The sequence below is a fragment of the Jaculus jaculus genome, chromosome 15 (genome assembly GCF_020740685.1).
Source record: "Jaculus jaculus isolate mJacJac1 chromosome 15, mJacJac1.mat.Y.cur, whole genome shotgun sequence".
In the NCBI taxonomy this organism is placed as follows: Eukaryota; Metazoa; Chordata; class Mammalia; order Rodentia; family Dipodidae; genus Jaculus; species Jaculus jaculus.
The window spans coordinates 22,273,031-22,300,547 of record NC_059116.1 but is presented as its reverse complement, the minus strand read 5'-3'; the positions used below and the strand labels follow the sequence as shown (position 1 = coordinate 22,300,547).

General features: G+C 43.9%; 1 protein-coding gene across 1 annotated transcript in view; it reads right to left on the bottom strand.

Moving 5' to 3' along the window:
- The window catches only part of Mib1 (MIB E3 ubiquitin protein ligase 1), a 110,264-nt gene that overhangs the window by 66,663 nt on the left and 16,084 nt on the right, over positions 1-27,517 (bottom strand). Inside the window, exons 2-4 of the mRNA XM_045134689.1 lie at positions 14,422-14,593; positions 12,069-12,198; positions 1,715-1,819 (exon numbers count right to left, since the gene is read on the bottom strand). Of these exons, the coding sequence (XP_044990624.1) occupies positions 1,715-1,819; positions 12,069-12,198; positions 14,422-14,593 (407 nt within the window). The remainder of the gene's footprint in view (positions 1-1,714; positions 1,820-12,068; positions 12,199-14,421; positions 14,594-27,517) is intronic.

Sequence of the window (27,517 nt, the reverse complement as noted above, 5' to 3'; positions counted from 1 at the left end):
ATAAAATGCTTTAAAAATAGTTTTAGGCCAAAGGAAAAAAAAAAAAAAAGCCTGGCATAGTGGCACACACTTTTATTCCCAGCTCTCAGGAGGCAGAGGTAGGGTGATTGCCATGAGTTTGAGGCCAGCCTAAGCTAGAGCAAGACCCTACCTCCAAAAACCAAGAAAAAATATATAGTTTTAGGGATGAAGAGATAGCCTAGCAGTTAAGGTACTTGCTGGCAAAGCCAAGGACCCAGGTTCAATTTCCCAGTACCCATGTGAAGCCAGATGCACAAGGTGGCATATGCATCTGGAATTTGTTTGACGTGGCTAGAGGCCCTGGCACACCCATTCTCTCTCTGCCTCTTTCTCTCCAATAAGTAAGTAAATAATTAAATAAATAAATAAATAAATACTTTTTAAAATTAGCTTTACAGAGGGCTGAAAAGATGGCTCATGGTTAAGGCTCTTTCCTGCAAAGCCTAAGGAACCTGGTTTGATTCCCTAGTACGCATGCCAAATGAAAAGTGGTGCATGCATCTGGAGTTAATCTGCAACAGCTGGAAGCCCTCACATTCTATCTGCCTCTCTCTTTCCTTCTTTCCCTCTCTCTTTGTCTCTCTCCAATAAATAAAGAAACTAGATTAAGTAAGGTGGGGCTGGGAAGCTATTGCTCAGTGGGAACAGTGCTTGTCTAGCATGTACAAAGCCTTGAGTTTAACACTCAACCCTGTATAAACAGGACATGGTGGTAAACACCTGTAATCCCAGTAGGCAAGAGATGGAGGAAGATGGATCAGAAGTTCAACTTCATCCTTAGCAAGACCAACCTGGGCTACATGAGACCCTGTCTCAAAAAATAAATAAATAAGAGCTGGAGAGATGGCTTAGCGGTTAAGTGCTTGCCTGTGAAGCCTAAGGACCCCGGTTCGAGGCTCGGTTCCCCAGGTCCCACGTTAGCCAGATGCACAAGGGGGCGCACACGTCTGGAGTTCATTTGCAGAGGCTGGAAGCCCTGAAGTGCCCATTCTCTCTCTCTCCCTCAACTGTTAAAGCTGTTTGCTAGCATAACCTGCAGGCCTGGGTTCAATCCCCTAGCATCATCATAAAGTCAGATACAAAAAGTCGTACAAGCATCTTGTGCTCCTTTGCAAGTAACAGGAGAGCCTGGCACACCTACACACACACACACACACACACACACACAATAGTAAGACTGGGTGCAGCTAAGGAAGATACTCCGTAGACCTCTGGCCTCCACAAGTGTGCTCACCCACATGACCTGTGCACATGCCAACCACACACATACACAGAAGAAACGCCTACTGTAATTTATACTTGTCATCGGCTAACAGATCATAGAAAGCCAAATCTACTAACAAACCTCATTAACCTCCAGTCAACCCTAAGGAACAGCCCTAGAGATGGTTCTAAATCAAGAAGGGAATCCAATCAACATACAGTAAGGTATCCATTCACAAAGGGAAAATTCCTATTACTACTCAGCAGACAAGCAGTAAAAATGTAAAATGTGGAAAGTTCAAGTTCTCACTTCACACAGCTCCTCTAGAGAGAGAGAGAGAGTGTGTGTGCATGCACGCGCGCCCGGGTCTCACGACTCAGATGGCTCTTCTCAAGCAGAAGGGAAGGAGAAAAGGACCAAGACAAAAGCGCACAGCTATGACTTCCCTTCCGTCGCCCACCCACATGCTCACGGGTCTTCTCTACTCACCATGCCCTCGAAGCCGACTCTGTAAAGGTTCTTAGCACCATTATCCCAGAGAACATAGGCTGCGCTATGCGGGCTTGACGCGCTCCAGTCCTGGATTTCTGTCACCTAACAGTTTTGGAGAAAAGAAAACACAACTTTGAAACAATGCAAATAAGACGTCAATTATCTCAATATTAAACCTTCGTATTTCATTGTGTGTGTGTGTGTGTGTGTGTGTGTGTGTGTGTGTGTACGTGTACAGGCACATGTGCCACAGCACTCATGTGGAAACAGAAGACAGCTTCAAGGAATGTGTGCCCCACTGTCTTTGAGACAGGGTTTCTTGGGGCTGCAAACAACAGTCAGACCAGCTGCCCCGGGGAGCTGTGGATCCTCCAGGCTCCACCTCCCGTTGTGGCAGGTGTGCTGAGATCACAGATGCATGTGCACCTGGGCACCTAACTTTACGTGGGTATTGATCTGGGCTGGCAGGCTTTGCCAACAAGCGCCTTTACCTGGTGACCCATCTCCCCAGCCCCATCGATTGTATTTAAATCTTTTTTAAAATATTTATTTATTTATTGGAGGGGAGGCAGGTAGAAGAGAGAGAATGGGTGCATCAGGGCTTCCAGGCACTACAAATGCATGTGGCCAACTTGTGCATCTGGCGTATGTGGGTACTGGGGAATTGAACCTGGGTCCTTACGCTTCACAGGCAAGTGCCTTACCCACTAAGCCATCTCTTCAGCCCCAACTATATTTAAGCCTTAAAAATCATTTCATCTATCAACCTATGTGACAATATCATAAAAAATACTTGTCAAATATCATTTCTAACACTGCTGAATTATCATTAACCTGCATTTTTCCAGAATTGGTCTTGTTGAGTTTTGCTACACAGGGAAACCTGTATAGCCCAGGCTGACCTCAAACTCAAAGTTGCCCTGCTTAGACATCCCAAGCACAGGTTACACACAAGCACCCCCACACCAGGCTTAAGCAACTTTTTTTTGGTTTTGGTTTTTCAAGGTAGGGTATCACTCTAGCCCAGGCTGACCTGGAATTTACTATGGAGTCTCAGGGTGGCCTCAAACTCACAGCAATCCTCCTACCTCTGCCTCCCGAGTGCTGGGATTAAAGGCATGTGCCACCACACCCAGCTCTTGAATAACTTTTATAGGAAGATTTGATTACATTTTTCTTTTCTTTTCTTTTTTTTTTTTTTTTTGGTTTTTCGAGGTAGGGTCTCACTCTAGCTCAGGGTGAACTGGATTTAACTATGGAGTCTCAGGGTGGCCTTGAACTCACAGCGATCCTCCTGCCTCTGCCTCCCAGAGTGCTGGGATGAAAGGCGTGCGCCACCACACCCGGCTGATAGATTTTTCTGGAGGTGCTTGGGAATCAAGCCCCAGGCTTCCTGCATCCAGCCAGAAAAACACACCACTAATGAGCTAAACACTTGATGCGGGATGAAGCCCGGGCTGGCCTCAAACTCTCTGTTTAGATTAGACTAGATTTTGCCACCACACCTGGACATTCTAAACCAGTGGGGAGTCCTGAGACTGCAGTGATGCAGTGTCAGGAAACGAATGGTTTATACAACACTTAAAATCCTGGCCGTCGTTAAAGGACAGCACGCTGCGGCCTGGGAGCTGGCTCGGCGGACAAGGGGTCTGCTGTGCGAGCATGGGGACCCGAGCCTGGATCCTCAGGACCCACATAAATCCAGACACTGCGAGCAGTGAGACAGAGACAAAAGAACCAACTAGAAGCTTGCAGGCCAGCTGTTCACTGCAGGACGCAATGAACAAAGAGGCCCTGGCCTCTCAGACAAGGTAGAAGGACAAGATCAACACCTGAAAGTCGTCCTCTGACCTCCACACATGAAATGGAGTGCACATCTGCGCACGCACACACACAGAGGGAGAGAAACGAGCAGTATATGGCACCGGGACTGTATGAGGCCGTACACACGCCACAGCACGTGTGCGGAGATCAGAGGACGGTTTCAGGTGTCAGTCCTCACCCCTTCCTTTGTTAAAAGCGGGGTTACTTGTGTCTGCAGCTCGCGGCTGCATTGGCTAGGCGAGCTGACCCATGAGCTTCTGGAGATTCCCCTGTCTCTGCCCCCTTCTCCTTGTAGGAGAGCTGGGATTACAGACGCTAGTGCCACAACGTCTAGCTGGCTTTATGTGGGTTCTGAGGACTCACCCCATACTCACACTTGCATAGCAAGTGCTTTCTCCACGCAACCATCCCCAGTCCTGCATATCCTTCAGGTCAGTTATCCAATACACCATTTAACATCTTTGAATATCCAAAGTGATTGAAGATAAACCAACTTTCTGGCTAAAAATTGGCAGGCCCAAAGTTTTTGAAGTGTCTCAGTGGTCATATTCCAAGAGTACTTGAAAAGGCTGGAAGTGGTGGCTCATGGCTTTATTCCCAGCACTCGGGGGGCTGAGCTAGGAGGATCTCCATGAGCTCAAGGGTTACAGAGGCAATTCCAAGTCACTGTGGACTAGAGAGTCAAGTCAGTGTTGCCTCAGAGAGAGAGAACTTGGGCTCCTTCTTCCCACAGGAGAATCCCATAAGTGAGCTCAGTGAAAGTCTCCCCAAGCCAGAACAGTCTGCCAATGGTGGACAGCCAGACACAACCTGAAAGGCCTCCCATCAAGGACACAAAAATGGCATACAGCAAGCACCAAATGGGCATTTGCAAGTCTGTCTACAACCAACAGTGGGAAGCTTCACACGTGCAATCCAAATTGCTTTTCTCCATTCTGACACTTATAACCAGCAACCCTTCATAAACTTAAAAACAGACAAATATTTCCTTCCAATAAAATATATAACCTGCTTTTTTTTGAGGCAAGCCCAACAGACTGTGGTTTTTTGTTTGGTTTGGTTTTTCGAGGAACAGTCTCACCCTAGTACAGGCTGACTTGGAATTCGCTATGGAGTCTCAGGGTGATCTCAAACTCAGGGTGATCCTCCTACCTCTGCTTCCTGAGTGCTGGGATTAAAAGTGTGTGCCACCACACCTGGCTATAATCTATTTGTTCTATTCTGTACTAAAGAAATATTTGTGTAACATAGAAATTTTTTTTTTATTTATTTATTTGAGAGCAACAGAGAGAGAAAGAGGCAGAGAGAGAGAGAGAGAGAGCAGAGTGGGCGCGCCAGGGCTTCTAACCACTGCAAACAAACTCCAGATGTGTGCGCCCCCTTGTGCATCTGGCTAAAGTGGGTCCTGGGGAATCAAGCCTTGAACTGGGGTCCTTAGGCTTCACAGGCAAGCACTTAACCACAAAGCCATCTCTCCAGCCCATAACATAGAAATTTTAAAGAGCTTTTGCAGAAATAAAAAGATGTCTGTGTTTAAGATCTATTGAACCATTAAATCTGTTATTAACAAGGCCATTTAATATTTTAAGTTTTGAAATACATTATGTACTATAAACATACATGTCTGCTTTAATTAGAAATGCCCATATAAAAAAAAAAAGCCAGGGGGGTTGGGGATTTAGCTCAGTGGATGAGCGCTTGCCTAGCAAGCGCAAGGCCCTGGGTTCGGTCCTCAGCACCGAAAAAAAAAAGGACAAAATCATAAAAAGACCAAAAAAAAAAAAACAAGGGAACTAGCACACAAAAAAAATTCAGGGATGGTGGTGCACGCCTTTAATTCTAGCACGCTGGAGGCAGAGGTAGGAGGACCACCATGAGTTCAAGGCCACCTTGAGACTACATATTCCAGGTCAGCCTGGACTACAGTGAAACTCTACCTCGAAAAACCAGGAAAAAAGAAAGAAAGAAATTCCCATATAATTATTACTCCGCCTAAGAAAAAGCACTACAAGGGCTGGGGAGATGGCTTAGCGGTTAAGTACTTACCTGTGAAGCCTAAGGACCCCGGTTCGAGGCTCAATTCCCTAGGACCCACATATGCCAGATGCACAAGGGGGCACATGTGTCTGGAGTTCTTTTGCAGTGGCTGGAGGCCCTGGTGTGCCCATTCTCTCTATCTGCCTCTTTTTCTCTCTGTCTGTCACTCTCAAATAAATAAACCAAAAAAGTTAAATATTTATAAAATAAAAAAAAAAGAAAAAGCACTGCAAGCCCTTGTAATGCACCTCATCACTATCCTCTTCCTGCCCCGAGAAGAGGAACCATCCTCCTAAGTTTAGTCCATCACCGCCTTGCTTTGCTTTATGACTTTGCTCAATTACGCACAAGTCGATGGGGAGCTGAAGTGAAACTGGTAACATGCCATCCCTGACAAAAATGTCCTTCTGACTAATACAGTCACACACTGATTCAGCGTTTTACAACATGATACTGAATTTCTATACGGGAGACACAAAAAGTATGACAAGCTCAAAAGGCAAAGATAAATTTAAACCAAATTGACCCTAAATTCCAAATTACATGGGCTATATATAAGCAAGTTCATTGGTCAGTTACAAGTCATTAAATGAAATTCCTTTATTTGCTAACATGACGATCTGATATGTTATTGACAAGGAAACAAAGTGGAGAGATGTAAGAGAATGACCAGTTAGTTTATACTCTTCTAATTCTGCTTAGATGCAGCTCGGTGGTAAGAGTGCTTCCCTAACAAGACTCAGGTTCAAACTTTAGCACCACCACCAAAAAAAAGACAAAGAAATATGTATGGAACCAGGTGTGGCAGTGGGTATCTGTAATCCCATCCGTTTGGATGGCAGGATTGCCTGAGCTCAACACAGTAATGGCATGTCTTCTGAAACCATTAGGAATAATGCTAAGAAACAGTATGGTGGATGGTGTGACCTGACAAACTAGACCTACACCCATTCGTTGACTGCAGCACCAGTGACAGTGATAGAAACAGACTGTGTGCCCTCCAGTATGACGCAGCAGAAAATATCACATCGGGCTTAGGATGTAGCTCAGAGACGATGGCTCTTCAATCAATGGCGTCTGTAAGAGGCTCCTAACTACTCAAGTTCAGTGACGACGGGTGCATGGGAATGTGACGCTACTCTTTCTCTTCTGCCGTATGTCTGAGAATTTTATACCAAAAGTGTTTGTAAAAGAAGGAAGTGCAACCTACTGTAGCTATATGAAACATTTAATAATGCATGTTGAAAAACAAAAATAGCCATGAAGCACTACCTAAGAACTCCTTGAAGAATGCACAATAGGGGCTGTAGAGATGACTTAGCAATTCAGGCACTTTGCCCACAAAGCCAAAGGACCCAGGTTTGATTCCCCAGGACCCATGGAAGCTAGATCTCTGCACAAGGTGTCCCATGTGTGTGGAGTTCATTTGCAGTGGCTGGATGCCCTGGCCACGCCCATTCTCTCTTTTTCTCTCTACTTGCCTCTTACCTTCTCTCTCTAATAAATAAATAAAAATAAAAGTATTTTTTTTAAAAAAATGCACACTAGGGGCTGGAGAGATGGCTTAGCTGTTAAGGTGCTTGCCTGCAAAGCCAAAGGACCTTTGTTCAATTCCCCAGTACTGATGTAAGCCAAATGCACAAGGTAGTGGCTAGAACCCCTGACACACCCGTTCTCTCTCTCTCTAAAAATATTTTTTTAAATGCACAATAGCCAGGTGTAGTGGTGTATGCCTTTAACTCCAGCTCTTGGTAGGCAGAGGTAGAAGGATCACCCTAAATTTGAGGCAAAAAATGTCAAATCACAGAAATTACAATGGTCTTCACCACATGCTTAAAGAATTTTACTCTGGGGCTAGAGATATGGCTCAGCAGTTAAGGCACTTTCTTGCAAAGCCCAAGGACCCAACTTGGATTCCCCAGAACCCACATAAGCCAGATGCACAAGGTGGTGCACGTGTCTGGAGTTCGTTTGCAGGGGCTGGAGGCCCTAGCATGCCCATTCTTTCTCACTACCTGCCTCTGTCTCTCAAATAAATAAATAAACACATTAAAAAAGGAATATTACAAAAAAATTTGTTTTAAAAAAAGGAATATTATGGAGAATTGAGTTTCAAAGGGGAAGGTGGGGGAAGGGAGGGTATTAGCATGGGGTATTTTTTATAATCATGGAAGTTGTTAATACAAAAAAAATGTGTTCAACAACAACAAAAAAAAAAAAAAAAAGGAATATTATGCCAGGTATGGTGGCACACACCTTTAATCCCAGCACTTGGCAGTCAGAGGCAGGAGGATCACCCTGAGACTACATAGTGAATTCCAGGTCAGCCTGGACCAGAATGAGACCCTACCTCAGTAAACAAAAACAAAAAAAGGAATATTACTATAAAGGCTTATTATTTATTCCATTTCTTTAGTCAGTATCACATGTCCAAGATGGTTTCATTTATATTTTCTTATATTGTTCTTAAAATGCAATATGTGTTAGATTATAACAAATCAAGTGTAATAATGATAATTCAGAGCCTACCAACACCTTCCCTGCTCCCACAAAAAAAAAAAAAAAGAAAAACAAGTGCCAATATAGCAAAACCCAAGCAAGTCCATTTCTGTGGCTTCAGACCTTAATAGTAACTGCCTCAAAAAGCTGGAGAGAGGGGCCAGTGAGTGGTAAAGGCGTCTGCTAGTAAACCCTGGCAGCCCAGGTTCAGTTCCCCAGTACCTACATAAAGCCAGATGCATAAAATGTCACATACCCCTGAAGTTCATTTCCAGTGCCAGGAGGCGCTGGTGCACCCATATTCACTCTTGTCTGCCTCTTTCTGTCTGATTCAAACAAATAAAAATATTTTTTGAAAAAATGACTTCCAGTCTTTACATAATTTAAGTGTAGGGAAGAAGCTAAAATCATCTTTCAGAATAGAAGTGTTAAAAGGTTCTTTTTGTTTTTTTTCTGGGCTGGAAAGATGGCTTAGCAGTTAAGGCATTGCCTGCAAAGCCAAAGGACCCAGGACCCACGTTACGCCAGATGCACAAGGTGGCGCATGGGTCTCTCTATATACCTGCCTCTTTCTCTCAAATAATTAAATAAAAATAAAAAAGGCTTTTCCTCATGTACTTCCTAACAAAATTACTGTAACTGTGCATGCCACCAAAACAGAGATGAAGCTATGTGTGACGGGACACAGAAGCCAGAGACAAGCTGGCAGAAGACAGGAACAGTCCATCACATGGGTGAGCAGCCCAGATGGCAGCCACGTGATTCACGAGCCAGAGAAGCTGAAGGCCCTTACCATCGAGATCCCACTGCCACCGTAGTTCCTTAAGCTGAGGACGCACGACACAGTGAGCCTGACCCACATCTCAACTGAACGTCCGTGCTCATCTGTGCTACATAAGGACGGCATTCCCTCGTGGCCGTCAGCCACCACTCGTCACTTACCCCAGCTGAGTGCCCCCCCCCTTCTCTCACACACACGGTGAATACTTGAATCCTAAGACTGCAGTGGGCCATGGTGAGAAGCACGAAAGCAAGAAAGTAAATAACAACCTCTCTCCTCTCACAATGCTCTTGCTGAATGGCACCATGTAGCCTATTCTGCCACTTGATGTTTGTGTCCCAGGACTCACAAAGGACTCTGCCCTCTCTCAGTCCCAGAAGGCTCCTGTGAACTCTTGGAGATACTGAAGCAAGACAGGTCATGCACACTCTATTCAGTTCATGTTCTCCTGGGAGACCAGGGACGTTTCTCTCCTGTTCTTGTAAGAGCTAGGGTTTTGTTTGCTACTTGGCTTTTCAAAACTTAACAATTGCAGAGTACATCACTACATGAAAAACAAGAGAATGGAAAACACAAAAATCAGGCTATTACTTATCTTGGAGGGGCACAGAAGGCATTTAAAGATTCTTATAATATTCCATTTCTTAACTGTCCACTGAAGGCCAAACATTGCTCATTCCTTAAACTTTCACATACACTTTACATATTCTTTGGTGCATCTGATGCAGAATGACTACAAATGTTACGGGAGTTCGCTGCCAAGGGTCTTGCTGGGGAGTGAGGCCTGCCACCTAGTTGTTCTTGCCCTCACCCCAAGGAGGTGCCTATCTCTCCCTCTAGTTTGCCAACCATACCCTTTGTGGTATATGCATTTAGAAGTGCTATCTTGTCCGAATGAACATAACTCTTAATTTTTCTTTTCAAAGTAATGCTTCTCAATGCTCACATGCACACAAATGAGCCAGGTATCTTGTTCAATCAAATGAAGATCCTGACCCAGAAAGTCTAGAAAGAAGGCTGGAGATATGGCTTAGCGGTTCAGGCAGTTGCCTGCAAAGCCAAAGGACCCAGGTTCAATTCCCCAGTACCAAGTAAACCAGATGCACAAGGTGGTGCATGCTTCCGGAGTTCGTTTGCAGTGGCTAAAGGCCCTGGTGCGCCCATTCTCTCTCTGTATCTCCCTCTCTCGCGCTCGCTCCAATAAATAAAAAAGAAAGTTTGGAAGGAAATGGATCTGTAACTGGCCCCATTTCTAACAAGCTGTCAGGCAGCACTGATGCTGACACTCTGCACGTCATATCACATTCTCACCTTGGCAGGAATTTGTATTTCTTCTTGTTGTTATTTATTTATTTACTTCTGCTTATCTCTCCTCTCAAGTTAGAATGCAAGGTTCTGGAGAGTTAGAACCTAATCTTCCTAGCTCACTACTGTATGCCTGCTTCTTAGAATGGAGCCCTGCACATAAGAGCTCACCAAATTTGCTGGATTTAAAAAAAAAAAAAAAAAAAAAAAAACATTTAGTCAGGCGTGGTGGCACACACATTTAATCCTGGCACTCAGAAGGCAGAGGTAGGAGGATCACTATGAGCTAAAGGCCAACCAGAAACTACACAGTGAATTCCAGGTCAGCATGGGATAGCAAGACCCAATCTCAAAAACAATTTTTTAAATTTAATTAAATTCTTAATTTAATTAAATTTTTAAAAAAAGAAAGAAAAGGTAACCGTGATAAACCTGGTATGGTGGCACAAGCCTGTAACCCTGGGAGGTGTAACAGAGGTCAGTGTTTGGACAGTCATCCTCCACGTAGCTGGAGAGGTGTATGTAACAGAGGGAGTGGACCCGACAACCCAGCAGCCGCCTACTGGCTGGGGCTGGGCTCAATGGTGCAGCACCTGCCTAGCATTAGCATTGACAAGGCCCTTAGTCTGATCCCCAGCCGATTAAATAGAAGGGCAGGAGAGTAGATACGTACTATACATACCGTCCCTCAGAAAAGGACTTTAAAGGAATTTACAAAACAATTTAATTCAAATGATGGTTGTTTTCAGGGGTCCTGGGGATCAGTCCCAGTGCCTCAAGCATGCAAGGTGTGCTCTACCACTGAGCTACACCCTGGAACTTTCCTTCACATGACATTGTAATAGTGGGAAAATTTAAGAGCGTGTGAGGCCTAATCAAAAGGGCATCCGGGGTCAGGGTAAAGCTCAGTAGATGAGCACTTGCCTTGCCAAAGCAAGGCCCTGGGTTTACCAACAGAAAAGGAAAACCACAAAAGAGCACTCTATGGGCTGCGAAGACAGTTCAATGGTGAAAGGTGCTTGCTTGCAAAGCCTACAGACACAAGCTCAATCCTTCAGTACCCACATAAAACCCAATACACAAATTGGTGCTTTGGAGTTCATTTGCACTGGCAAGAGGCCTTGGCACAGCTATACTCTGTCTCGTAAATAAATATATAAGTATTTAGAAATTGGAAAATTTCTAACTAATATAATTTCTAATTAAAAATTAGAAAAAAAAAAAAGTGGGGGTTGGAGAGATGGCTTAGCAGTTAAGCGCTTGCCTGTGAAGCCTAAGGGCCCTGGTTCAAGGCTCTATTCCCCAGAACCCACGTTAGCCAGATGCACAAGGGAGCGCACACAGCTGGAGTTCGTTTGCAGTGGCTGGAGGCCCTGGCATGCCTCTCTCTCTCTCTTTCTCTCTCTCTCTGCCTCTTTCTCTGTCACTCTCAAATAAATAAAAAATAAACAAAAAAAAATTAGAAAAAGGTACTCTAGACAACAAAATGGAAGTTTGAAGCTTGACATAAAATAAACCTAACCAGGAGCTGGAGAGACAGCTTGGCAGTTAAGGTGCTTGCCTGCAAAGCCTAAGGGCCCTGGTTCAAGGCTCTATTCCCCAGAACCCACGTTAGCCAGATGCCCATGATAGTGCGGGCATCTGGAGTTCACTTGCAGTGGCTAGAGGTCCTGGTGCGCCATTCTCATTCTTTCACTCTGTCATAGATAAATAAACATTTTTAAATAAACTTAACCAGATATACCAACACAAAGAAACAGAACATTCTTTTATCTTTTAGAAAAAAAATTAAAAATTGTTACTAACATGGGGCTGGGGAATGAGCCAAGTTACATGCAGAAGCAATTAAAATCTCCCAGACAGTCGACATTCTACACTCACAATGAATGAAGAAAAAGTTCATACCTTTCCCCTTCGCCCATTTCCTCCATCTTGGTCTTCCCACTGCCAGTCCACACCGCGTACCACTCTGGCACCTGCAAAGATCCCTCTGGCTGTAATCTTCTTCGATTTTCTACGAGACTCTAACAGAACCCTAAAAATAAAAAATTTGTTGAAAAGTTTTTATAAAATTCAGTAATAGTAGCCAGGCATGGTGGCATACACCATTAATCCTAACACTTGGGAGGCAGAGGTAGGAGGATTGCTGTGAGGTCTTTAAGAGAAAGATAGTACAATATTACATCCACTTAACAGATCTCAAAAGTTAAGTTAGGGCCGGAGGGATGGCTTAGCAGTTAAGGCATTTGCCAGCAAAGCCAAAGGACACAGGTTCAATTCCCCAGGCCCCACATTAGCCAGATGCACAAGTGGCGCATGCATCTGGAGTTCGTTTACAGTGGGTGGAGGCCCTGGCACACCCACTCATTCTCTCTCTCTGTTAAGTAAATAAATAAAAATAAAACATTTTTTAAAAAGTTAATCTGCCTACATTAACAAAAATATAAGAACTAGTGGGGTCAGCCGGGCGTGGTGGCGCAAGCCTTTAATCCCAGCACTTGGGAAGCAGAGGTAGGAGGATCGCCATGAGACTACATAGTGATCCCAGGTCAGCCTGGGCTAGAGTGAAATCCCACCTTGAAAACCAAAAGAAAAAAAAAAAAAAAAAGACTAGTGGGGTCAACGTAGTAATCTAACCACTTCAAAGCAATCACTATACGTGTCTTCTCCACTTTAGAGGTGGAATTCAAGTCTCTCAGATGCAAGAACTGCAAACAAGGCCCTCAGAGAGACAGCACTACAGCAGACAAGCTCAGAGCAGGGCTGTCAGGTCTGTCTAGAGTGCAGTACACATCTGCTTCAGGCAAGGACAGAAATGTAAGCCCACTGTTACCTACTCCAAGGATGTATGTTTAAAAATCTGTGAAAGATGGGCTGAGAGATGGCTTAGCCGTTATGTCATTTGCTTGCAAAGCATAAGGACCCAGGTGCAATTCCCCAGGACCCACGTAAGCCACATGCACAAGGTGGCGCATGTGTCTGGAGTGAGTTAGCAGTGGCTGGAGGCGATGTCACACCTATTCTCTATCTGCCCCCCCACCCCGTGTGTTTTGGAGGGGCACGTGCTATGTCTTATATAGATAGATAGACTGACAGGCAGATAGATGGTAGGTAGGTAGGTAGATAGATAGATAGATAGATAGATAATAGGTGATAGACAAGACAGGCAGATAGATAGAGTAATAAGCCACAGTGTGGGTGTGCCCATGAAATAGATCTGTGGCCTACTTTAACCTACAGTAAATGTCTCCAAATTTCTGGCCACATGGGAAGACCACGCACTCTGAGAAAGATCTCACACTCTTATCTAGATGTCTTCTCAAGGTCGCCTCTGAATGCTTCTACAGTTGTGGGGAGCCCCTCGGCCCACATAGCCAAGGCCTATGGGGAGAGTACCCCTGGCCAAGCCCTAAAGATGGCGCCTGACGGAAGTTCAGTGCTTGGGACAAACAAGTCCATATTTGGAGGAGTTTGCCATCTCTGCCGCTCATTGGTTTCTGATGCTCGTCTGGAGGGGTTGCGTGGCCTGGGGTGATTGGGCGGAGTGAGTGCGCTTATAAGGAATCCCCACCCGAGGCTCGGGGGAGATGAAGCTTGAAGTTGCCTGAATAAACTGCTGTAAGAAGAACTGGTGGTTGTGTCTTCCTTGCTGGTCGAGGCGGACACGACATACAGTGAGCTTACTCATACACTCTAAGCAATTTGGGGTTTTACTTTGTTTCTCTAGCATTATTTCAATGTTCTATTCATTTTTAAGATGTCTATATTAGGCTAGAGAGATGGCTTAGCAGTTAAGGCACTTACCAGCAAAGCCAAAGGACCCAGATTCAATTCCCCAGAACCCACATAAGCCAGATGCACAAGGTGGCGCAGGCATCTGGAGTTTGTTTGCAGTGGCTGGAGGCCCTGGTGCGCCCATTGTCATTCTCTTGCTCTCTCCCCTTCAAATAAATAAATACCCATTCACCATACTCCTCTCACTATTCCTAAGACACCTAATACACATCAATCTCTGCCACAGTTTAAAACATCACAAGACTGCTAGAGAAAGAAGCAGCAAAGTTATCTTACAAAAAAATATATTTAAGGTTTTATCTTCACAGAAGTCTTCTTCACGACCTGGCAAGCCCATAGCATGACTGGCCTGCTACCGGTTACCTCACCTGTCAAAAGCTACTCCCCAGTCCTACATTTAGAGCTAAGGAGGATAAAACCTGAATACAAAGTCACAACGGAGGAAAATGACCGTTGCCCCTACCGTTCACTTCCTGGTGTAGTGATTCTGTAAAAGCGATGCCGTAAATGATGTTTATCTCCGTGGTAACAAACGGTGCACAAATCGTAATTCGTACACTCTGCACATTTCCATCGGATGCCGATGATTGGCTGCTGGCGGCAGGTGTCGCACATGGTCCCGTCGTGCTTGATGCCTGTGACACAAAGGCAAGGCTTAAGACCACTCACAGGTACCTGGGCGCACACTGGTCTGTGGAGGGCAGCATTCCGCAAGCTATTTTAACAAAGGCGGACACTTGTGCCGCATATAATTTCAAGACAAAGAATCTAAAAATACCAACTATGAACTTAGCATATTCTCTCCTGTTTTCATTAGTAAGGATGTGATTCAATACCATTTACCCAGCTCTCGTCCATGAAAGAATGAGCCATGTGTCCTCGTCTGAGCATTTTATTTATTTAGTATTTATTTATGAGAGAGAGGTGTGGAGAGAATGGGCATGCCAGGGCCTGCTGCCTCTGCAACGTTCTCCATGTAAAGTTGTTCTAAGTGAAGAAAATATGATTTGATCCTCATGATTTCATGGGAAAAAGAAACAACAATACAATTGAGCACTTATCCACAAGTGTGTTTCCGCCATAAGCAATACATTTTAGAGCTAGAGAAATGGCTTAGCGGTTAAACACTTGCCTATGAAGCCTAAGGACCCCGGTTCGAGGCTTGATTCCCCAGGAACCACGTTAACCAGATGCACAAAGGGGTGCAAACATCTGGAGTTTGTTTGCAGTGGCTGGAGGCCCTAGCTCACCCATTCTCTCCCTCTCTCTCTCTCTCTCTCTCTCTCTCTCTCTCTCTCTCTCTCTCTGCCCCTTTCTCTGTGTGTCGCTTTCAAATAAATAAATAAAAATAAAACAAAAAAATTTAAAAAATAATAAATTTTAGAAAACGGTTAGCAAAGGTTGGGCGTGGTGGTGCACATCTACAATCCTAGCACTTAAGACGTAGAGACAAGAAGACCAAGGAGTTCAGGTTTACCCTCAGCCAAGAGCAAGTCCCAAGTCAGCCTGGGCAACAGAAATCCAGTCTCAAAACAAACAAAATGATTAGCAAGCCAATTTCCCTGTTACATGGAAAACAAAATGCCATGGTAGTGTCCCATCCTGGAAAGGAAAGAGACATTTGATAAAATGATCTTCACTAAAGCTGCTCACATAAATGGGACACACACCAAAGCTATAAAAGATGTCACCATAATTGAATGAAAATAATTTTCATCTTAGGGTACAGGATTGGGTGGGGTATTGCTCCTTTACCATTCTGTAACATTAATATCACTATTCAATAAATTGAAACCAGAATTCTTAACACGGAGTGGCTGGTGAACTGGTCACTGCTTTATAAATACGTCCTGGATGGTCTGACTCAGTGGAACGTCAAGCAAGGCTTATAGGCTTACACAATTTGCAAGATTTCAGAATGACCACCTCCTCTCCCCACCCCGGTCTCCCTCTTACCAGCCACACTCAGAGCAGGTCTGGGATTCTGGAATCACCTACTGTTAGGGTAACTGAGTAAAAGCTTCATGACCTCTGGGTTAAGAGAAGGGAATGCCACTCCCCATCCCGGAAGCCACATCATCCCTCCCTTAAAGCATGGTACGCTACCCTTCTTCCTCTCCCTAAAAACCTACAGGCCCCTCCAAATCCCCTCCCTCGGGGTGCACTCCAGAGCTGCTTTTTTTGCTTCAGGCACCGCCATTAAAGAAAAGTCAAGGGCCCAAGAAGCAGTTTGCTTCCAGTCCCATTGTCTCAAACCCCAAACCTGACAGTTATGACACACCCCCAGATTCAAGTTCTCACTCTTAAATTATCTTTGTGCCTTTGAAAAGGTTTCTGTACAAATCTCTGTCTCGCTCTCTCTCTCTTTCTCTCTCTCACACATACACACCCGGAAAAAGAACATCAAAGTAGAAGGGCTGCTTGGGAAGAAGGGGTTCAGTGCATGGGGGGGTGGGAAAGGGGACAAGAGAAGATAATGGGAAGGAATTATGATCAGAATACATTGTATATATGTATAAAAATTGTCAATTCGGGAAACAGAGGTAGGAGGATCGCTGTAAGTTCAAGGTCACTCTGAAACTACATAGTGACTTCCAGGTCAGCCTGGAGTAGAGTGAGACCCTACTTCAAGAAAAGAAAATGTCCGCACGCCTTTAATCCCAGCACTCGGGAGGCAGAGGTAGGAGGATTGCCATGAGTTCAAGGCCACCCTGAGATGACAAAGTTAATTCCAGGTCAGCCTGGACCAGAGTGAGACCCTACCTTGAAAAACCAAAAAAAAAAAAAAAAAAAGAAAATGTCAATAAGTAACTGTCATGCAAGAATTTCAAGATGGTAATAATGGGGGGAAGGGCAAGGGAAAGGTGGGAATTAAATACAAGATTGGCCACACAGCTGGGCATGGTGTCACACACCTTTAATCCCAGCACTCAAGAGGCAGAGATAGGAGGACTACCATGAGTTCAAGGCTACCCTGAGAAAACATAGTGAATTCCAGGTCAGCCTGGGCTAGAGCAAGACCCTACCTCGAAAAAACAAAAGGGCTAGAGAGATGGCTTAGTGGTTAAGGAATTTGCCTGCAAAGCCAAAGGACCCAGGTTCATTTCCCTAAGACCCACATAAGCCAGATGTGCAAGGGGCACATCCATCTGGAGTTTGCTTGCAATGGCTACAGGCCCTGGCACACCCATTCTCTCTGTGTCTGTCTCTCTTCTCTACGGCGCACGCGCGCGTGCTCGCTTTCGCGCTCTCTCTCTCTCTCTCCCCCCTTTCAAATAAATATATAAAAATAAATTTTAAAAAGACTGGCCATGCTCACAATGCCTAATGGGAGTGTGGCAGTGCATCATTCTTACTTTGTCAAAGTTGAGAAGTGTTTCCCTAAAGAAATAAAAGAACCAAGGCCTTTTAAGTCAGAACTTTAGCTTCTTTGGAGAAGGCAGTATGTTCTTTAAAGATGAAAGAGCATGTTCTGAAACTCAAATATGTGCTGCCTATGCAGGAACTAGAATACAAAACAGTGCTGTTATTACTAAATTCAACAAGAATGGACCCCCTCTTGCCACTCCCTGATAAGAAGGAAAAGAGCCTGAATGGCTTTTTCTACATCCAGGTGACCAGCTTTCAAACAAAGAGCAGAGCCTGGGCACCAGCCCGTTTCTATGAGGTAACCCAGAAGGAGAGGAAGGAGGAGGAGGAACAGGCAGCGAGCTGACAGGAAACTGGGATTCCTGCTAGACCACACAAGCCTGTGCGCACCCCAACACCAAGTAAGCTTCATGCACCATCCTGCAGTCTCCTCCTACACAGATCCTGGGCTGCGGCCATCAGTGTGTGCTGGAGGCAGGCTTCAAAGATCACCCTTTCTATAATGTGAAGATGGCTAAAGTAACAGACTGTAAAAGTTTGAAAGAGTCTACAGAAGTACATATGTTGACAGTTAAATTAGAATGGGGGACAAGAAAAGAAGACAGAAATAGTGTACAGCCAGGCATGGTGGCGCACACCTGTAATCCCAGCACTCAGGAGGCAGAGGTAGGAGGACTGCCATGAGTTCAAGGCCACCCTGAGACTACTTAGTGAGTTCCTGGTCAGCCTGGGCTTGAGTGAAACCCTACCTTGAAAGACCAAAAAAAAAAAAAAAAAGAAAAGAAAGAAAGAAAAAGAAATAGTGTAGAGCTATTCAGGACTTGGTGGCTATAGGGCAGAAAACAAAGACATAAAAGTAATAAATGAGAAAACATTAAGGAGTTCATTTAAAATATATATATATATATATATATATATATATATATATATATGCCTTGAAGGCATTTAGGAACAAGCAGTGTAATAAACTGAAATCTAGAACTGTTCTGCTTACAAACAAGGATCATACTTGCAATCCCAGCCCTCAGGAAGCAGAGACAGGACTGTGTATTCAAAGCTAGCCCAGGTTATATATAGCAAGACATCTCAAAAGAAGGAAAAGTTAAGGAGGGAGGGAAAGGAGCCATCAAGCAAAAACAAATAGTAACACACTAATTAGAGCTTGGGGTTGCCTTGGTAGTTAACTGCATGGTATAGGCCCAAGTTTCTGAAATCAGGTGCCAGCACCAAAACTACATCAGAGGCCGGTCCAAAGGTAGTGAGTTGTCTCAAGTGATTGTTCACAGTCAGTTACAGATTGAACTCCCTGTTCTACACTTTCCCCCCGTCTCACTACTGCACTTGACTAGTCTTAAAAAAAAGGGGGGGAGAGAGAAAGGAAGGGAGGAGGATACTTAATAGGTTGATATTGTATATATGTAATTACAATGATTGTAATGGGGAGATAATATGATGAACAATGGAATTTCAAATGGGAAAGTGTGGGGGTGGGTAGGGAGGGAATTACCATGGGATATATTTTATAATCATGGAAAATGTTAATAAAAATTTTTTAAAAAAGGGGCTGGAGAGATGGCTTAGCCGTTAAGTGCTCGCCTGTGAAGCCTAAGGACCCCAGTTCGAGGCTCGGTTCCCCAGGTCCCACATTAGCCAGATGCACAAGGGGGCGCACGTGTCTGGAGTTCGTTTGCAGTGGCTGGAAGCCCTGGCACGCCCATTCTCTCTCTCTCTCCCTCCATCTGTCTTTCTCTCTGTGTCTGTTGCTCTCAAATAAATAAATAAAAATTGAACAGAAATATTAAAAAAAATTTAAAAAAAAGAATTTAGGAAAAAAAAACTACATCAGAAAAAAGAATAAGGAAACATTTCACAGAAAAAACAGATGAGAAGATAGATATCATGATCATCCTCCTTGATCAGGATGGTAAGGACAAACTACTCAAGTAGACTGTTATCACATCAAAGTTGCCTATGCCAGCTCTCATGTCCACTAAAATGGGAAAAAGAGGGCAGGAGAGATGGCTTAGCAGTTAAGGCACTCTCCTGCGAAGCCTAAGGAGCTACGTTCCACTCTCCAGATCCCACATAAGCCAGGCACAGAAAGGTGAGGCAAGTGCAAGGTTGCACTTGGCCACTAGGTGGCGCAAGTCTGGAATTCGATTGCAGTGGCTGAGGCCCTGACATGCCAATTCTCTAAGAAAAATAAATAAATAAACAAAACAGGACAAGGAGAAAGGACTTTGGGTAGGAGGGTGTAGGACATCCTCAGGACCTTCTCGTGCAGGGCACTGGAGAACTGAGCTGCAGTACATGGAGAAGGCTGTTTCTAAAACAGCTATAAGTAGCTTTCTGGACTTGAGCTGTAGAAAATGAAATTGTTCTTCTTTGGGAACATGTAATCTGAGAAAAAAATGTTTTCTCAAAAAAAAGTGGGGGAGGAGAAATGAAAGGAAGGAGAAATCACAAGAGATCAGTGTGTGTAAATTAACCAAGAGAATTCATGTTTTAGCAGGAACATAAAATATAATCAGAGGCTTGGAGAAGAATTACAGTCAGACTGGAAAACGGCAAGATGAGACATGATTTCCAACCTGCATATTCACACTGTTACATTAAATGACAAAACAGGGTATGTAATTTAAGACCCTACTTTCTATAACTTACTAGTTACACAAAATATAAAATTTTTTAAAATTAATTTAAACCACTCTAGAGCCAATACCATTACCTGTAAACTGATAAAATGCTTCCATTCATACAAAAGGGAAAGTGATACACAAAGGACACATATGAATGGGGTAAAGCGGAATACAAACAGACTACAGTGCATCTATTTATTCATATTGTGAAACACGGTCTCACTGTGTAGCCCAGGCAGGCCACAAGCACAGGATGATTCTCCTGCTTCCCCTTCCCAAAGCTGGGATTACAAGCTTGCATCACTCTGTCTAGTTAGTTTGACTTTAATATATATATTAATTAAATGCAATAGTCTTCAGAAAGAATTTAGTGACCAGGGCTGGAGAGATGGCTTAGTGGATAAGGCACTTGCCTGTGAACTCTAAGGACTCAGGTTCAATTCTCCAGATCCCATGTTAGCCAGATGCACTAGGGGGCGCATGCGTCTGGAGTTCGTTTGCAGTGGCTGGAGGCCCTGGTGCGCCCATTCTCTCTCCCTCCCTCTGTCTCTAATAACTAAATAAATATAAATGTTTTTTTTTAAAAAAAAAAGAATTTAGTGACCAAAATCATCATATGTCCTAGAAAAAGTCTACAATATTTAACAGAAGTTAAGAAACTGAAGTCTCAAGTTGTCAGAGAACACTCGGTTACTCGTGTGTGAGTTAATCCCACTCCAGCAACTTGTTCTACTTCCCAGTGGCTCTTGCAACTATTGCATCTTGTGTTTTTCCCCAGAGCTAGGGCTTCCGGGCAGACTGCCTCCGAGTTCCCTTCCAGGGTTTGCACCGCCGAGCTGGCTGACGGCAGGTGCCCCGCCACCATCACCAGTTCACAGGAACACTTCACACACTGGGGTAAGACTATCAATCACAAAAGTGGTCATCAGGGCTGGAGAGATGGCTTAGCGTGAAGCGCTTGCCTGTGAAGCCTAAGGACCCCGGTTCGAGGCTTGGTTCCCCAGAACCCACGTTAGCCAGATGCACAAGGGGGCACATGAGTCTGGAGTTCATTTGCAGAGGCTGGAGACCCGGGCGCGCTCATTCTTTCTCTATCTGCCTCTTTCTCTCTGTCACTCTCAAATAAATAAATAAAAACGAACCACAAAAAAAAAAATTTTTTTTAAGTGGTCATCAGCCACAAGCCCAGAAGAAGTCACAGTGCGGTCTAAGTGCGGCACAGATTCCCCACCACAGAGCTGCAGCCGCACGGCGAGGCTGTGCACCTTCTCACCGCCCTGCACCTCCATGCTCGAGGCCGTGGGCCAGTGCGCTGAACTGCACTGCCCTAGTCCTCCCTTCTGGGGACAGAAGCAAATACCCACAAAGGGACCTGGCTTTTCTTCCTTAATCATGGAAGGGTTAAAAAAAAAAAAATAAAAGTACCCAGCTAATCCACAACCATACAGAACATTCATAACCATCTCTTAGGTGACTGACAATTTACTATCCTACGCATCAAATCACATAATCCCAGATAATGTCCATTTTGTAACAATAATTCTGTAGTTATTTCTACAATGATTACTTCCACAACTAACAAAAGTTTACAAAGTAGAAAACTGTTCTACTCATAAAGATAAGCTGTTTAAGTAAATTCTGAAGTCTATCAACAGATAAAACATTATGAAAATTTTTCATAATTATCTGATTCAGGGCAATAAAAATAATTTTTAGTTTTCCTATCTCTTAAACTTTTTAAAAACTGTCAAGAATTATAATACATTTCATGAGCTTTTTTAAATGCACAAATTTTAATACTAAAGTAAGTGTATTATTCCCTGCTTTACGTTGTGTACTATAAATGAATTATTTTCTGAAAAATTGAGAGTATATTTAAAATGAAGTATGCCAGACAGAATTTTCCAAAGATGGCAGGCTAATCTATCTCCATACCCCACATGCTCTGACCCTATACCATCAAGAGACAGTCTGCTTCCCTCCCCTTCAGACCTCAGCACACAGGTAATGCTTCATTAAGCAGAGTGCAGGCAAGTAACTTCTGAAGTCAGGTCGTGAAGGCCAGTGCAGACGTCATGTGGCTGTCATTATCTGTCTATGACTCTCCCTCGCTGTCAAGAGTCCTACGTTAGGCGCATCAAGCCAATGCCCAGAAACCTGGCTGGAGAGAAGCAGCCAACAATCACATGGGCAGGACCACGGCCAACAAGAGCTGCCAGGAAAGCCAGGCTGCTCCAGTCCTGCCGTCTAGACCAGCCATGGCTCCCTGTGCCGTCCCCAACTCCAGACCCACAGGAACCTCCACTATATGCAGCAGAAACACTCCTTTGCAACACAGAGTGTTAAAATGTAATCTATTACTATAGGATATTTTTATAATCATGGAAAATGTTAATAAAAATTGAGAAAAAAAAATGTAATCTATGTGACCAAAGTAACCGGAACAAAGGAATATTTTATATTTGTAATTGTTCTATATAGTACAAAATATCAAAAATAAAAGCCTAAGGGCTGGAGAGATGATTCAGCGGTTAACGGTACTTGCCTGCAAAACATAAGGACTCATGTTCGACTTTCTAGGTCCCACATAAGCCAAACGCAGTGACCCAAGTACACAAGGAGGCACACACATCTGGAGTTTGACTGCAGTGGCCAGAAGCCCCGGTGTACCAATTCTTTCTCCCTCTCTCTCTCTCTCTCTCTCTCGTGTAAAAAAAGGCAGTCAGGTGGGCTAGCCTCAAAAATTAAATACAAAGCTAAATGTTTTTTTTTCTTTGAAAACAAGAAAAGCATAAAATAGCTAGTAAGAAATCAAGCACAGGCTGGAGAAATGGCTTCAGAGTTAAGGTGCTAACCTGCAAAGCCTAACAATCCAGGTTCAATTCCCCAGCAATCACATAAGCCAGATACAGTGGCACATGAATCTGGTGGGTTTTTTTGCATTGGCTAGAGACCCTGGCATGCCCATTCATTCTCATATCTCTCTCTCTCTCTCTCTCTCTCTCTCTCTCTCTCTCTCTCTCAAATAAATGATAATATATATATATTTAAGGACCAAGGTTCAATTCCCCAGAACCCACATAAGCCAGATGCACAAGTTGATGCATACATCTGGAGTTCATTTGCAACAGGGCTGAAGCCCTGTTGCACCCATTCTCTCTCCCTCCCTCTCTCTCTGCCTCCTTCCCTCTCTCAAATAAATAAAAATATTTAAAAGTTACATAACACACCTGCATAGAAAAACTAGAAAGATAATTACTAAAATGCTGCATGATAAGCATTTTGTGATTTTTCTAATGCCCTGCCCTGTGTACACATTAATTCCAGCAGCAGCAGCAATGGTGTCCAGCACTTAACAGTCAAGCTAACAATAAAAAGAACCATCAGGGGCTGGAGAGATGGCGTAGCGGTTAAGCGCTTGCCTGTGATGCCTAAGGACCCCGGTTCGAGGCTCGGTTCCCCAGGTCCCACGTTAGCCAGATGCACAAGGGGGCGCACGCGTCTGGAGTTCGTTTACAGAGGCTGGAAGCCCTGGCGCGCCCATTCTCTCTCTCTCCCTCTATCTGTCTTTCTCTCTGTGTCTGTCGCTCTCAAATAAATAAATAAATAAATAAATAATTTTTTAAAAAAAAAAAAAAAGAACCATCAGGAGTCCTAAGCAAGTATTTACACAAAACTGCCTTTCCAGCTCATTACGCCAGTAAGAGCTATAGTTGCATAGTTGCTATTTAGAAGTATTATTTATTTATTTAAGAGAGGGGGAGAGAAGAAAAAGTGAAAGAGATAGAGAATGGGCATGCTAGGGCCTCTAGCCACTGAAAACAAACTCCAGACACACGCACTATCCTGTGCAGCTGGCTTTACATGGGTTCTGGGGAATCGAACCTGGGTCCTTAGGCTTGCAGGCTAGCACCTTCTCTCCCTCTCTCCAGCCTTCTACGTGTTATCCTTTAATCCTTACCCTGAGGTTGTATCGTAACGACGAAGACACTTAACATTTACCGTAGTGTATCACCCATACCACATAGTAAGAATTTAGCTATAACTGTCACCCCTCAATAATGTAGATCAAAACGCAATGCCAATTTTGTTTCATTTTTTGTTTGTTTGTTTGTCACTCTAGTCCAGGCTGACCTGGAATTCACTGTGTAGTCTCAGGCTGGCCTCGAGCTCACAGCGATCCTCCTACCTCTGCCTCCCAACTGCTGGGATTAAAGGCGTGCGCCACCTCACCAGGCTTTATTTACATGTTTTTCATCTCTAAGTTCATTTTCCACAAACTGCAGTGATAACATTCACGGGCTCACAAGAAACCATTAAGCACGCAATGACAACTCGTTAAAAAAAGAACCACTTTCTACAATGCATGGTTTGAAAGAGTACTTCAGGAAAGCCATTAAGGCACACAAAAGCACATCCAAACCCTCCCCTGCTCCCCACCGTTCCAACACCTGCAAAACCCCTGAACAGCTGTGGCCAGACGAGCACCAAGAGTTCGAAAAAAGGGCACACGGTGACCTGCTCCCCGGCCAAAATGAGCCCGGGGGAACTGTCACGAGAGCGTGGCTGATTTTAAAACAAAGGTTGCTGTTTAAAGAAACCCTGCCAGGACAGAGGATGGTAAGTAACAAGGGCGACATCTCGCTGCTCTCGTGTGGCGCTCAGACCCTCCACATCCGTGCGCATCTTACACCACCAGCTCTGACATGGGTTATTTCTGAAAATCTTCTTTTCAAATCACTTAATTCCCTAGCTGAGCCCTTGGCGTCTTTTCTGCTTGCTGTGGCCTGCCCTATTATCCTTGGGGGCAATGCTCTTCCTCCCCAAGCTTCACGAAGACATCTGCCGCCGCTTGATGAATGAGCTGATGAATGCTTTTGACTCATTCTACCGAAACGCGGATGTCCATCTGCTCTAAGTCCTAACGGCTTCTCTCCCACCTTCGGCAACACAGGGAACTACATAGCTGAAAGCTTTTTGCTAGAAAAGTTTATCATCCCAGCACAGCCTGCTGCTCAAGATGGGTAATAATTCTTTTTTTAATCAAAAATAAGCTCTTAGCCAGGTGTTGGTAGTGCATGCCTTTGAACCCAGCACTCAGGAGTCAGAGGTAGGATCACTGAGTTCAAGGCCACCCTGAGACTACATAGTGAGTTCCAGGTCAGCCTGAGCTAGACTGAGACCCTACCTCAAAAACCCAAAAAAGCTCTTAAAAGAACCAAGAAAAACTCAAATTCACAAAGATTAAAGTAAAATATCAACCCAAAAAAGAAAACTTAAGTGAACTACAGTTCTCACTGCAAGCAAGTCAGCATATGAACCACTTCAATATGGGATAAGCACTGTCTAAATTAGCACTTTATATAACAGCAAAATAATAATAATAATAAACAAGATAATTTTAACAAGACAGGAGACGCATCTAAACAGAGTAACTGAACTGAAACTACTATGAAATTCAAATGTAAAGATGAACGTTCATTGAAAAATTATAGAACATCAAGTGTTATAAGCAAACTGTTCTAGGTTAAGTAAGTAAGTTGTTTGGAGACACAGAAAAACATAACGTAACTATAAAGATTCCCGTGGAATGATGTTAACTCAGCTATGATAGTTACCTCAGGAAAGAAAGGAAAGCAATGCAATGGGAAGGAGTGTACAGGTGTCCAAACATATTCTAATAGTTAGGGGCTAGAGAGATGGCCACGCAGTTAAGGTGCTTGCTTGAGAAACCTAAGGACCCAGGTTCAATTCCCCAGTACCCATGTAAGCCAGCTGCACATGGTGGTGCATGCATCTGGAGTTTGAGTACAGTGGCTAGAGGTCCTGATGCGCCCATTCTTTCTCTTCCTCTCAACTAAATAAAATAAAATACATATTGCAGGGCCGGAGAGAGAGCTTAGCAGTTAAGGTACTTCCCTGCAAAGCCTAAGAACTCGTGTTGGAATCTCAGGGTCTCACCTAAGCCAGACGCACAGTGATGCAAGCACGTGATGTCACACATGCACACGGGGGGGAGGAGGGGGCACACATCTAGAGTTCGTTTGCAGTGGCTAAAGGCCCTGGTGAGTCCATTCTCTTCCCCTCTCTCAAATTAAAAAACTATACATGTAGTAATAATTGCTCAATAGCTAAGGTTTAATGTGTATGTCATATTGCTAATTTATCTATTTGGATACCTTAAATATTACATAATAAATTCTAATATTTTTTCAAATAAGAAACAAGCATCCCTAGTAGATTAATATGATGCCTAGCTAACACGTAAAATTTTTGTCCATATTAAAATGTTTCGTCTAACATTAAAACAGAATTACAGGCTCAATAATTAAAAGCACATGCTTACAAAGCCTAACATTCCCAGGTTCAAGTCCCTGGTGCTCACACGAAAGCCAAATGCACAAAGTGGTGCGTGCCCTTGGAGCTGGTTGGCAATGCCAAGAGGACCTGGTAGGCTCGTTCTCACTCACTCTCTCTTTCTCTCTCCTTACAAACATATACTAATTTTTTAAAGTAACTAAATTAAAATGGCATTTCACAGGGCTGGAGAGATGGCTTAGCAGTTAAGGCATTTGCCTGCAAAGCCAAAGGATCCCGGTTCAATTCTCCAGGACCCATGTAAGCCAGATGTACAAGGTGGCACATACACCTGGAGTTTGTTTGCAGTGGCTGGAGGTCCTGGCGTGCCCATTCTCTCCCTCTTTCTCCCTCTCCCTTCCTTCCTCCACTCCCTCCCTCTCCCTCTCCCTCTCTCAAATAAACAAATAAAATATAATTTTAAAAAATATATTTAAAATGGAAGTTACAAGTCACTTGCAATTATTCAAATGTAATTAGTTACTACAGCATAACTGTTGCCATCTGCCAACCGAATAGCAACTTCTATTTCTGATTTATGGATTTATTCAACCTTTAACCCCGTATCAAATGTGACCAAAAGTACTAGAGAGATTACAGCAAGCTAACCACCTTGAGTATCCGCCTCAGTCTCCCTGACCCATCAAGCTACTTAACTGGTTTGGAGGCTCAAGTGTAATTAAAATTCCTTGGCCTCTATGACCTGGCAGCTGGTTGGTATATTCCACATTCCTTGCTCTTGAGAAATGTTAAATTAATGAAAATAGGATTTTTTTTTAATAATGCTAGCCACTCTTTTAGTACCAACCTTGGTGCTCTACATACATTTTATCCAACTTTCTCAACACCCCAAAAATTAGCACTCTTATCCCCATTTTTAGGCATGAAGAAATTGAGACTGGGAGAAGTAACAGCTACAGTCACATGTCAGTGGGCAGCAGGCTCAGGTTAGCACCCGTGGGTGTGACCTAAAAGCAACACTCCAGCTTACTGCACTCTCAAAGCCTCTCTCCACCAGCTTCATAGTGACTTCCTTCATCTGCGTAATAACGAGACAACGAGGCATCATGTTTACTGGATTGAAAGTGTAAGGTAAATTAAATGTTATATTCTTTTTCTTTTACTTGTTGATTTGTGTGAAAGAGAGAAAGAAAGAGGCAGAGGGAGAATGGGCGCACCAGGGCCTCCAACCAC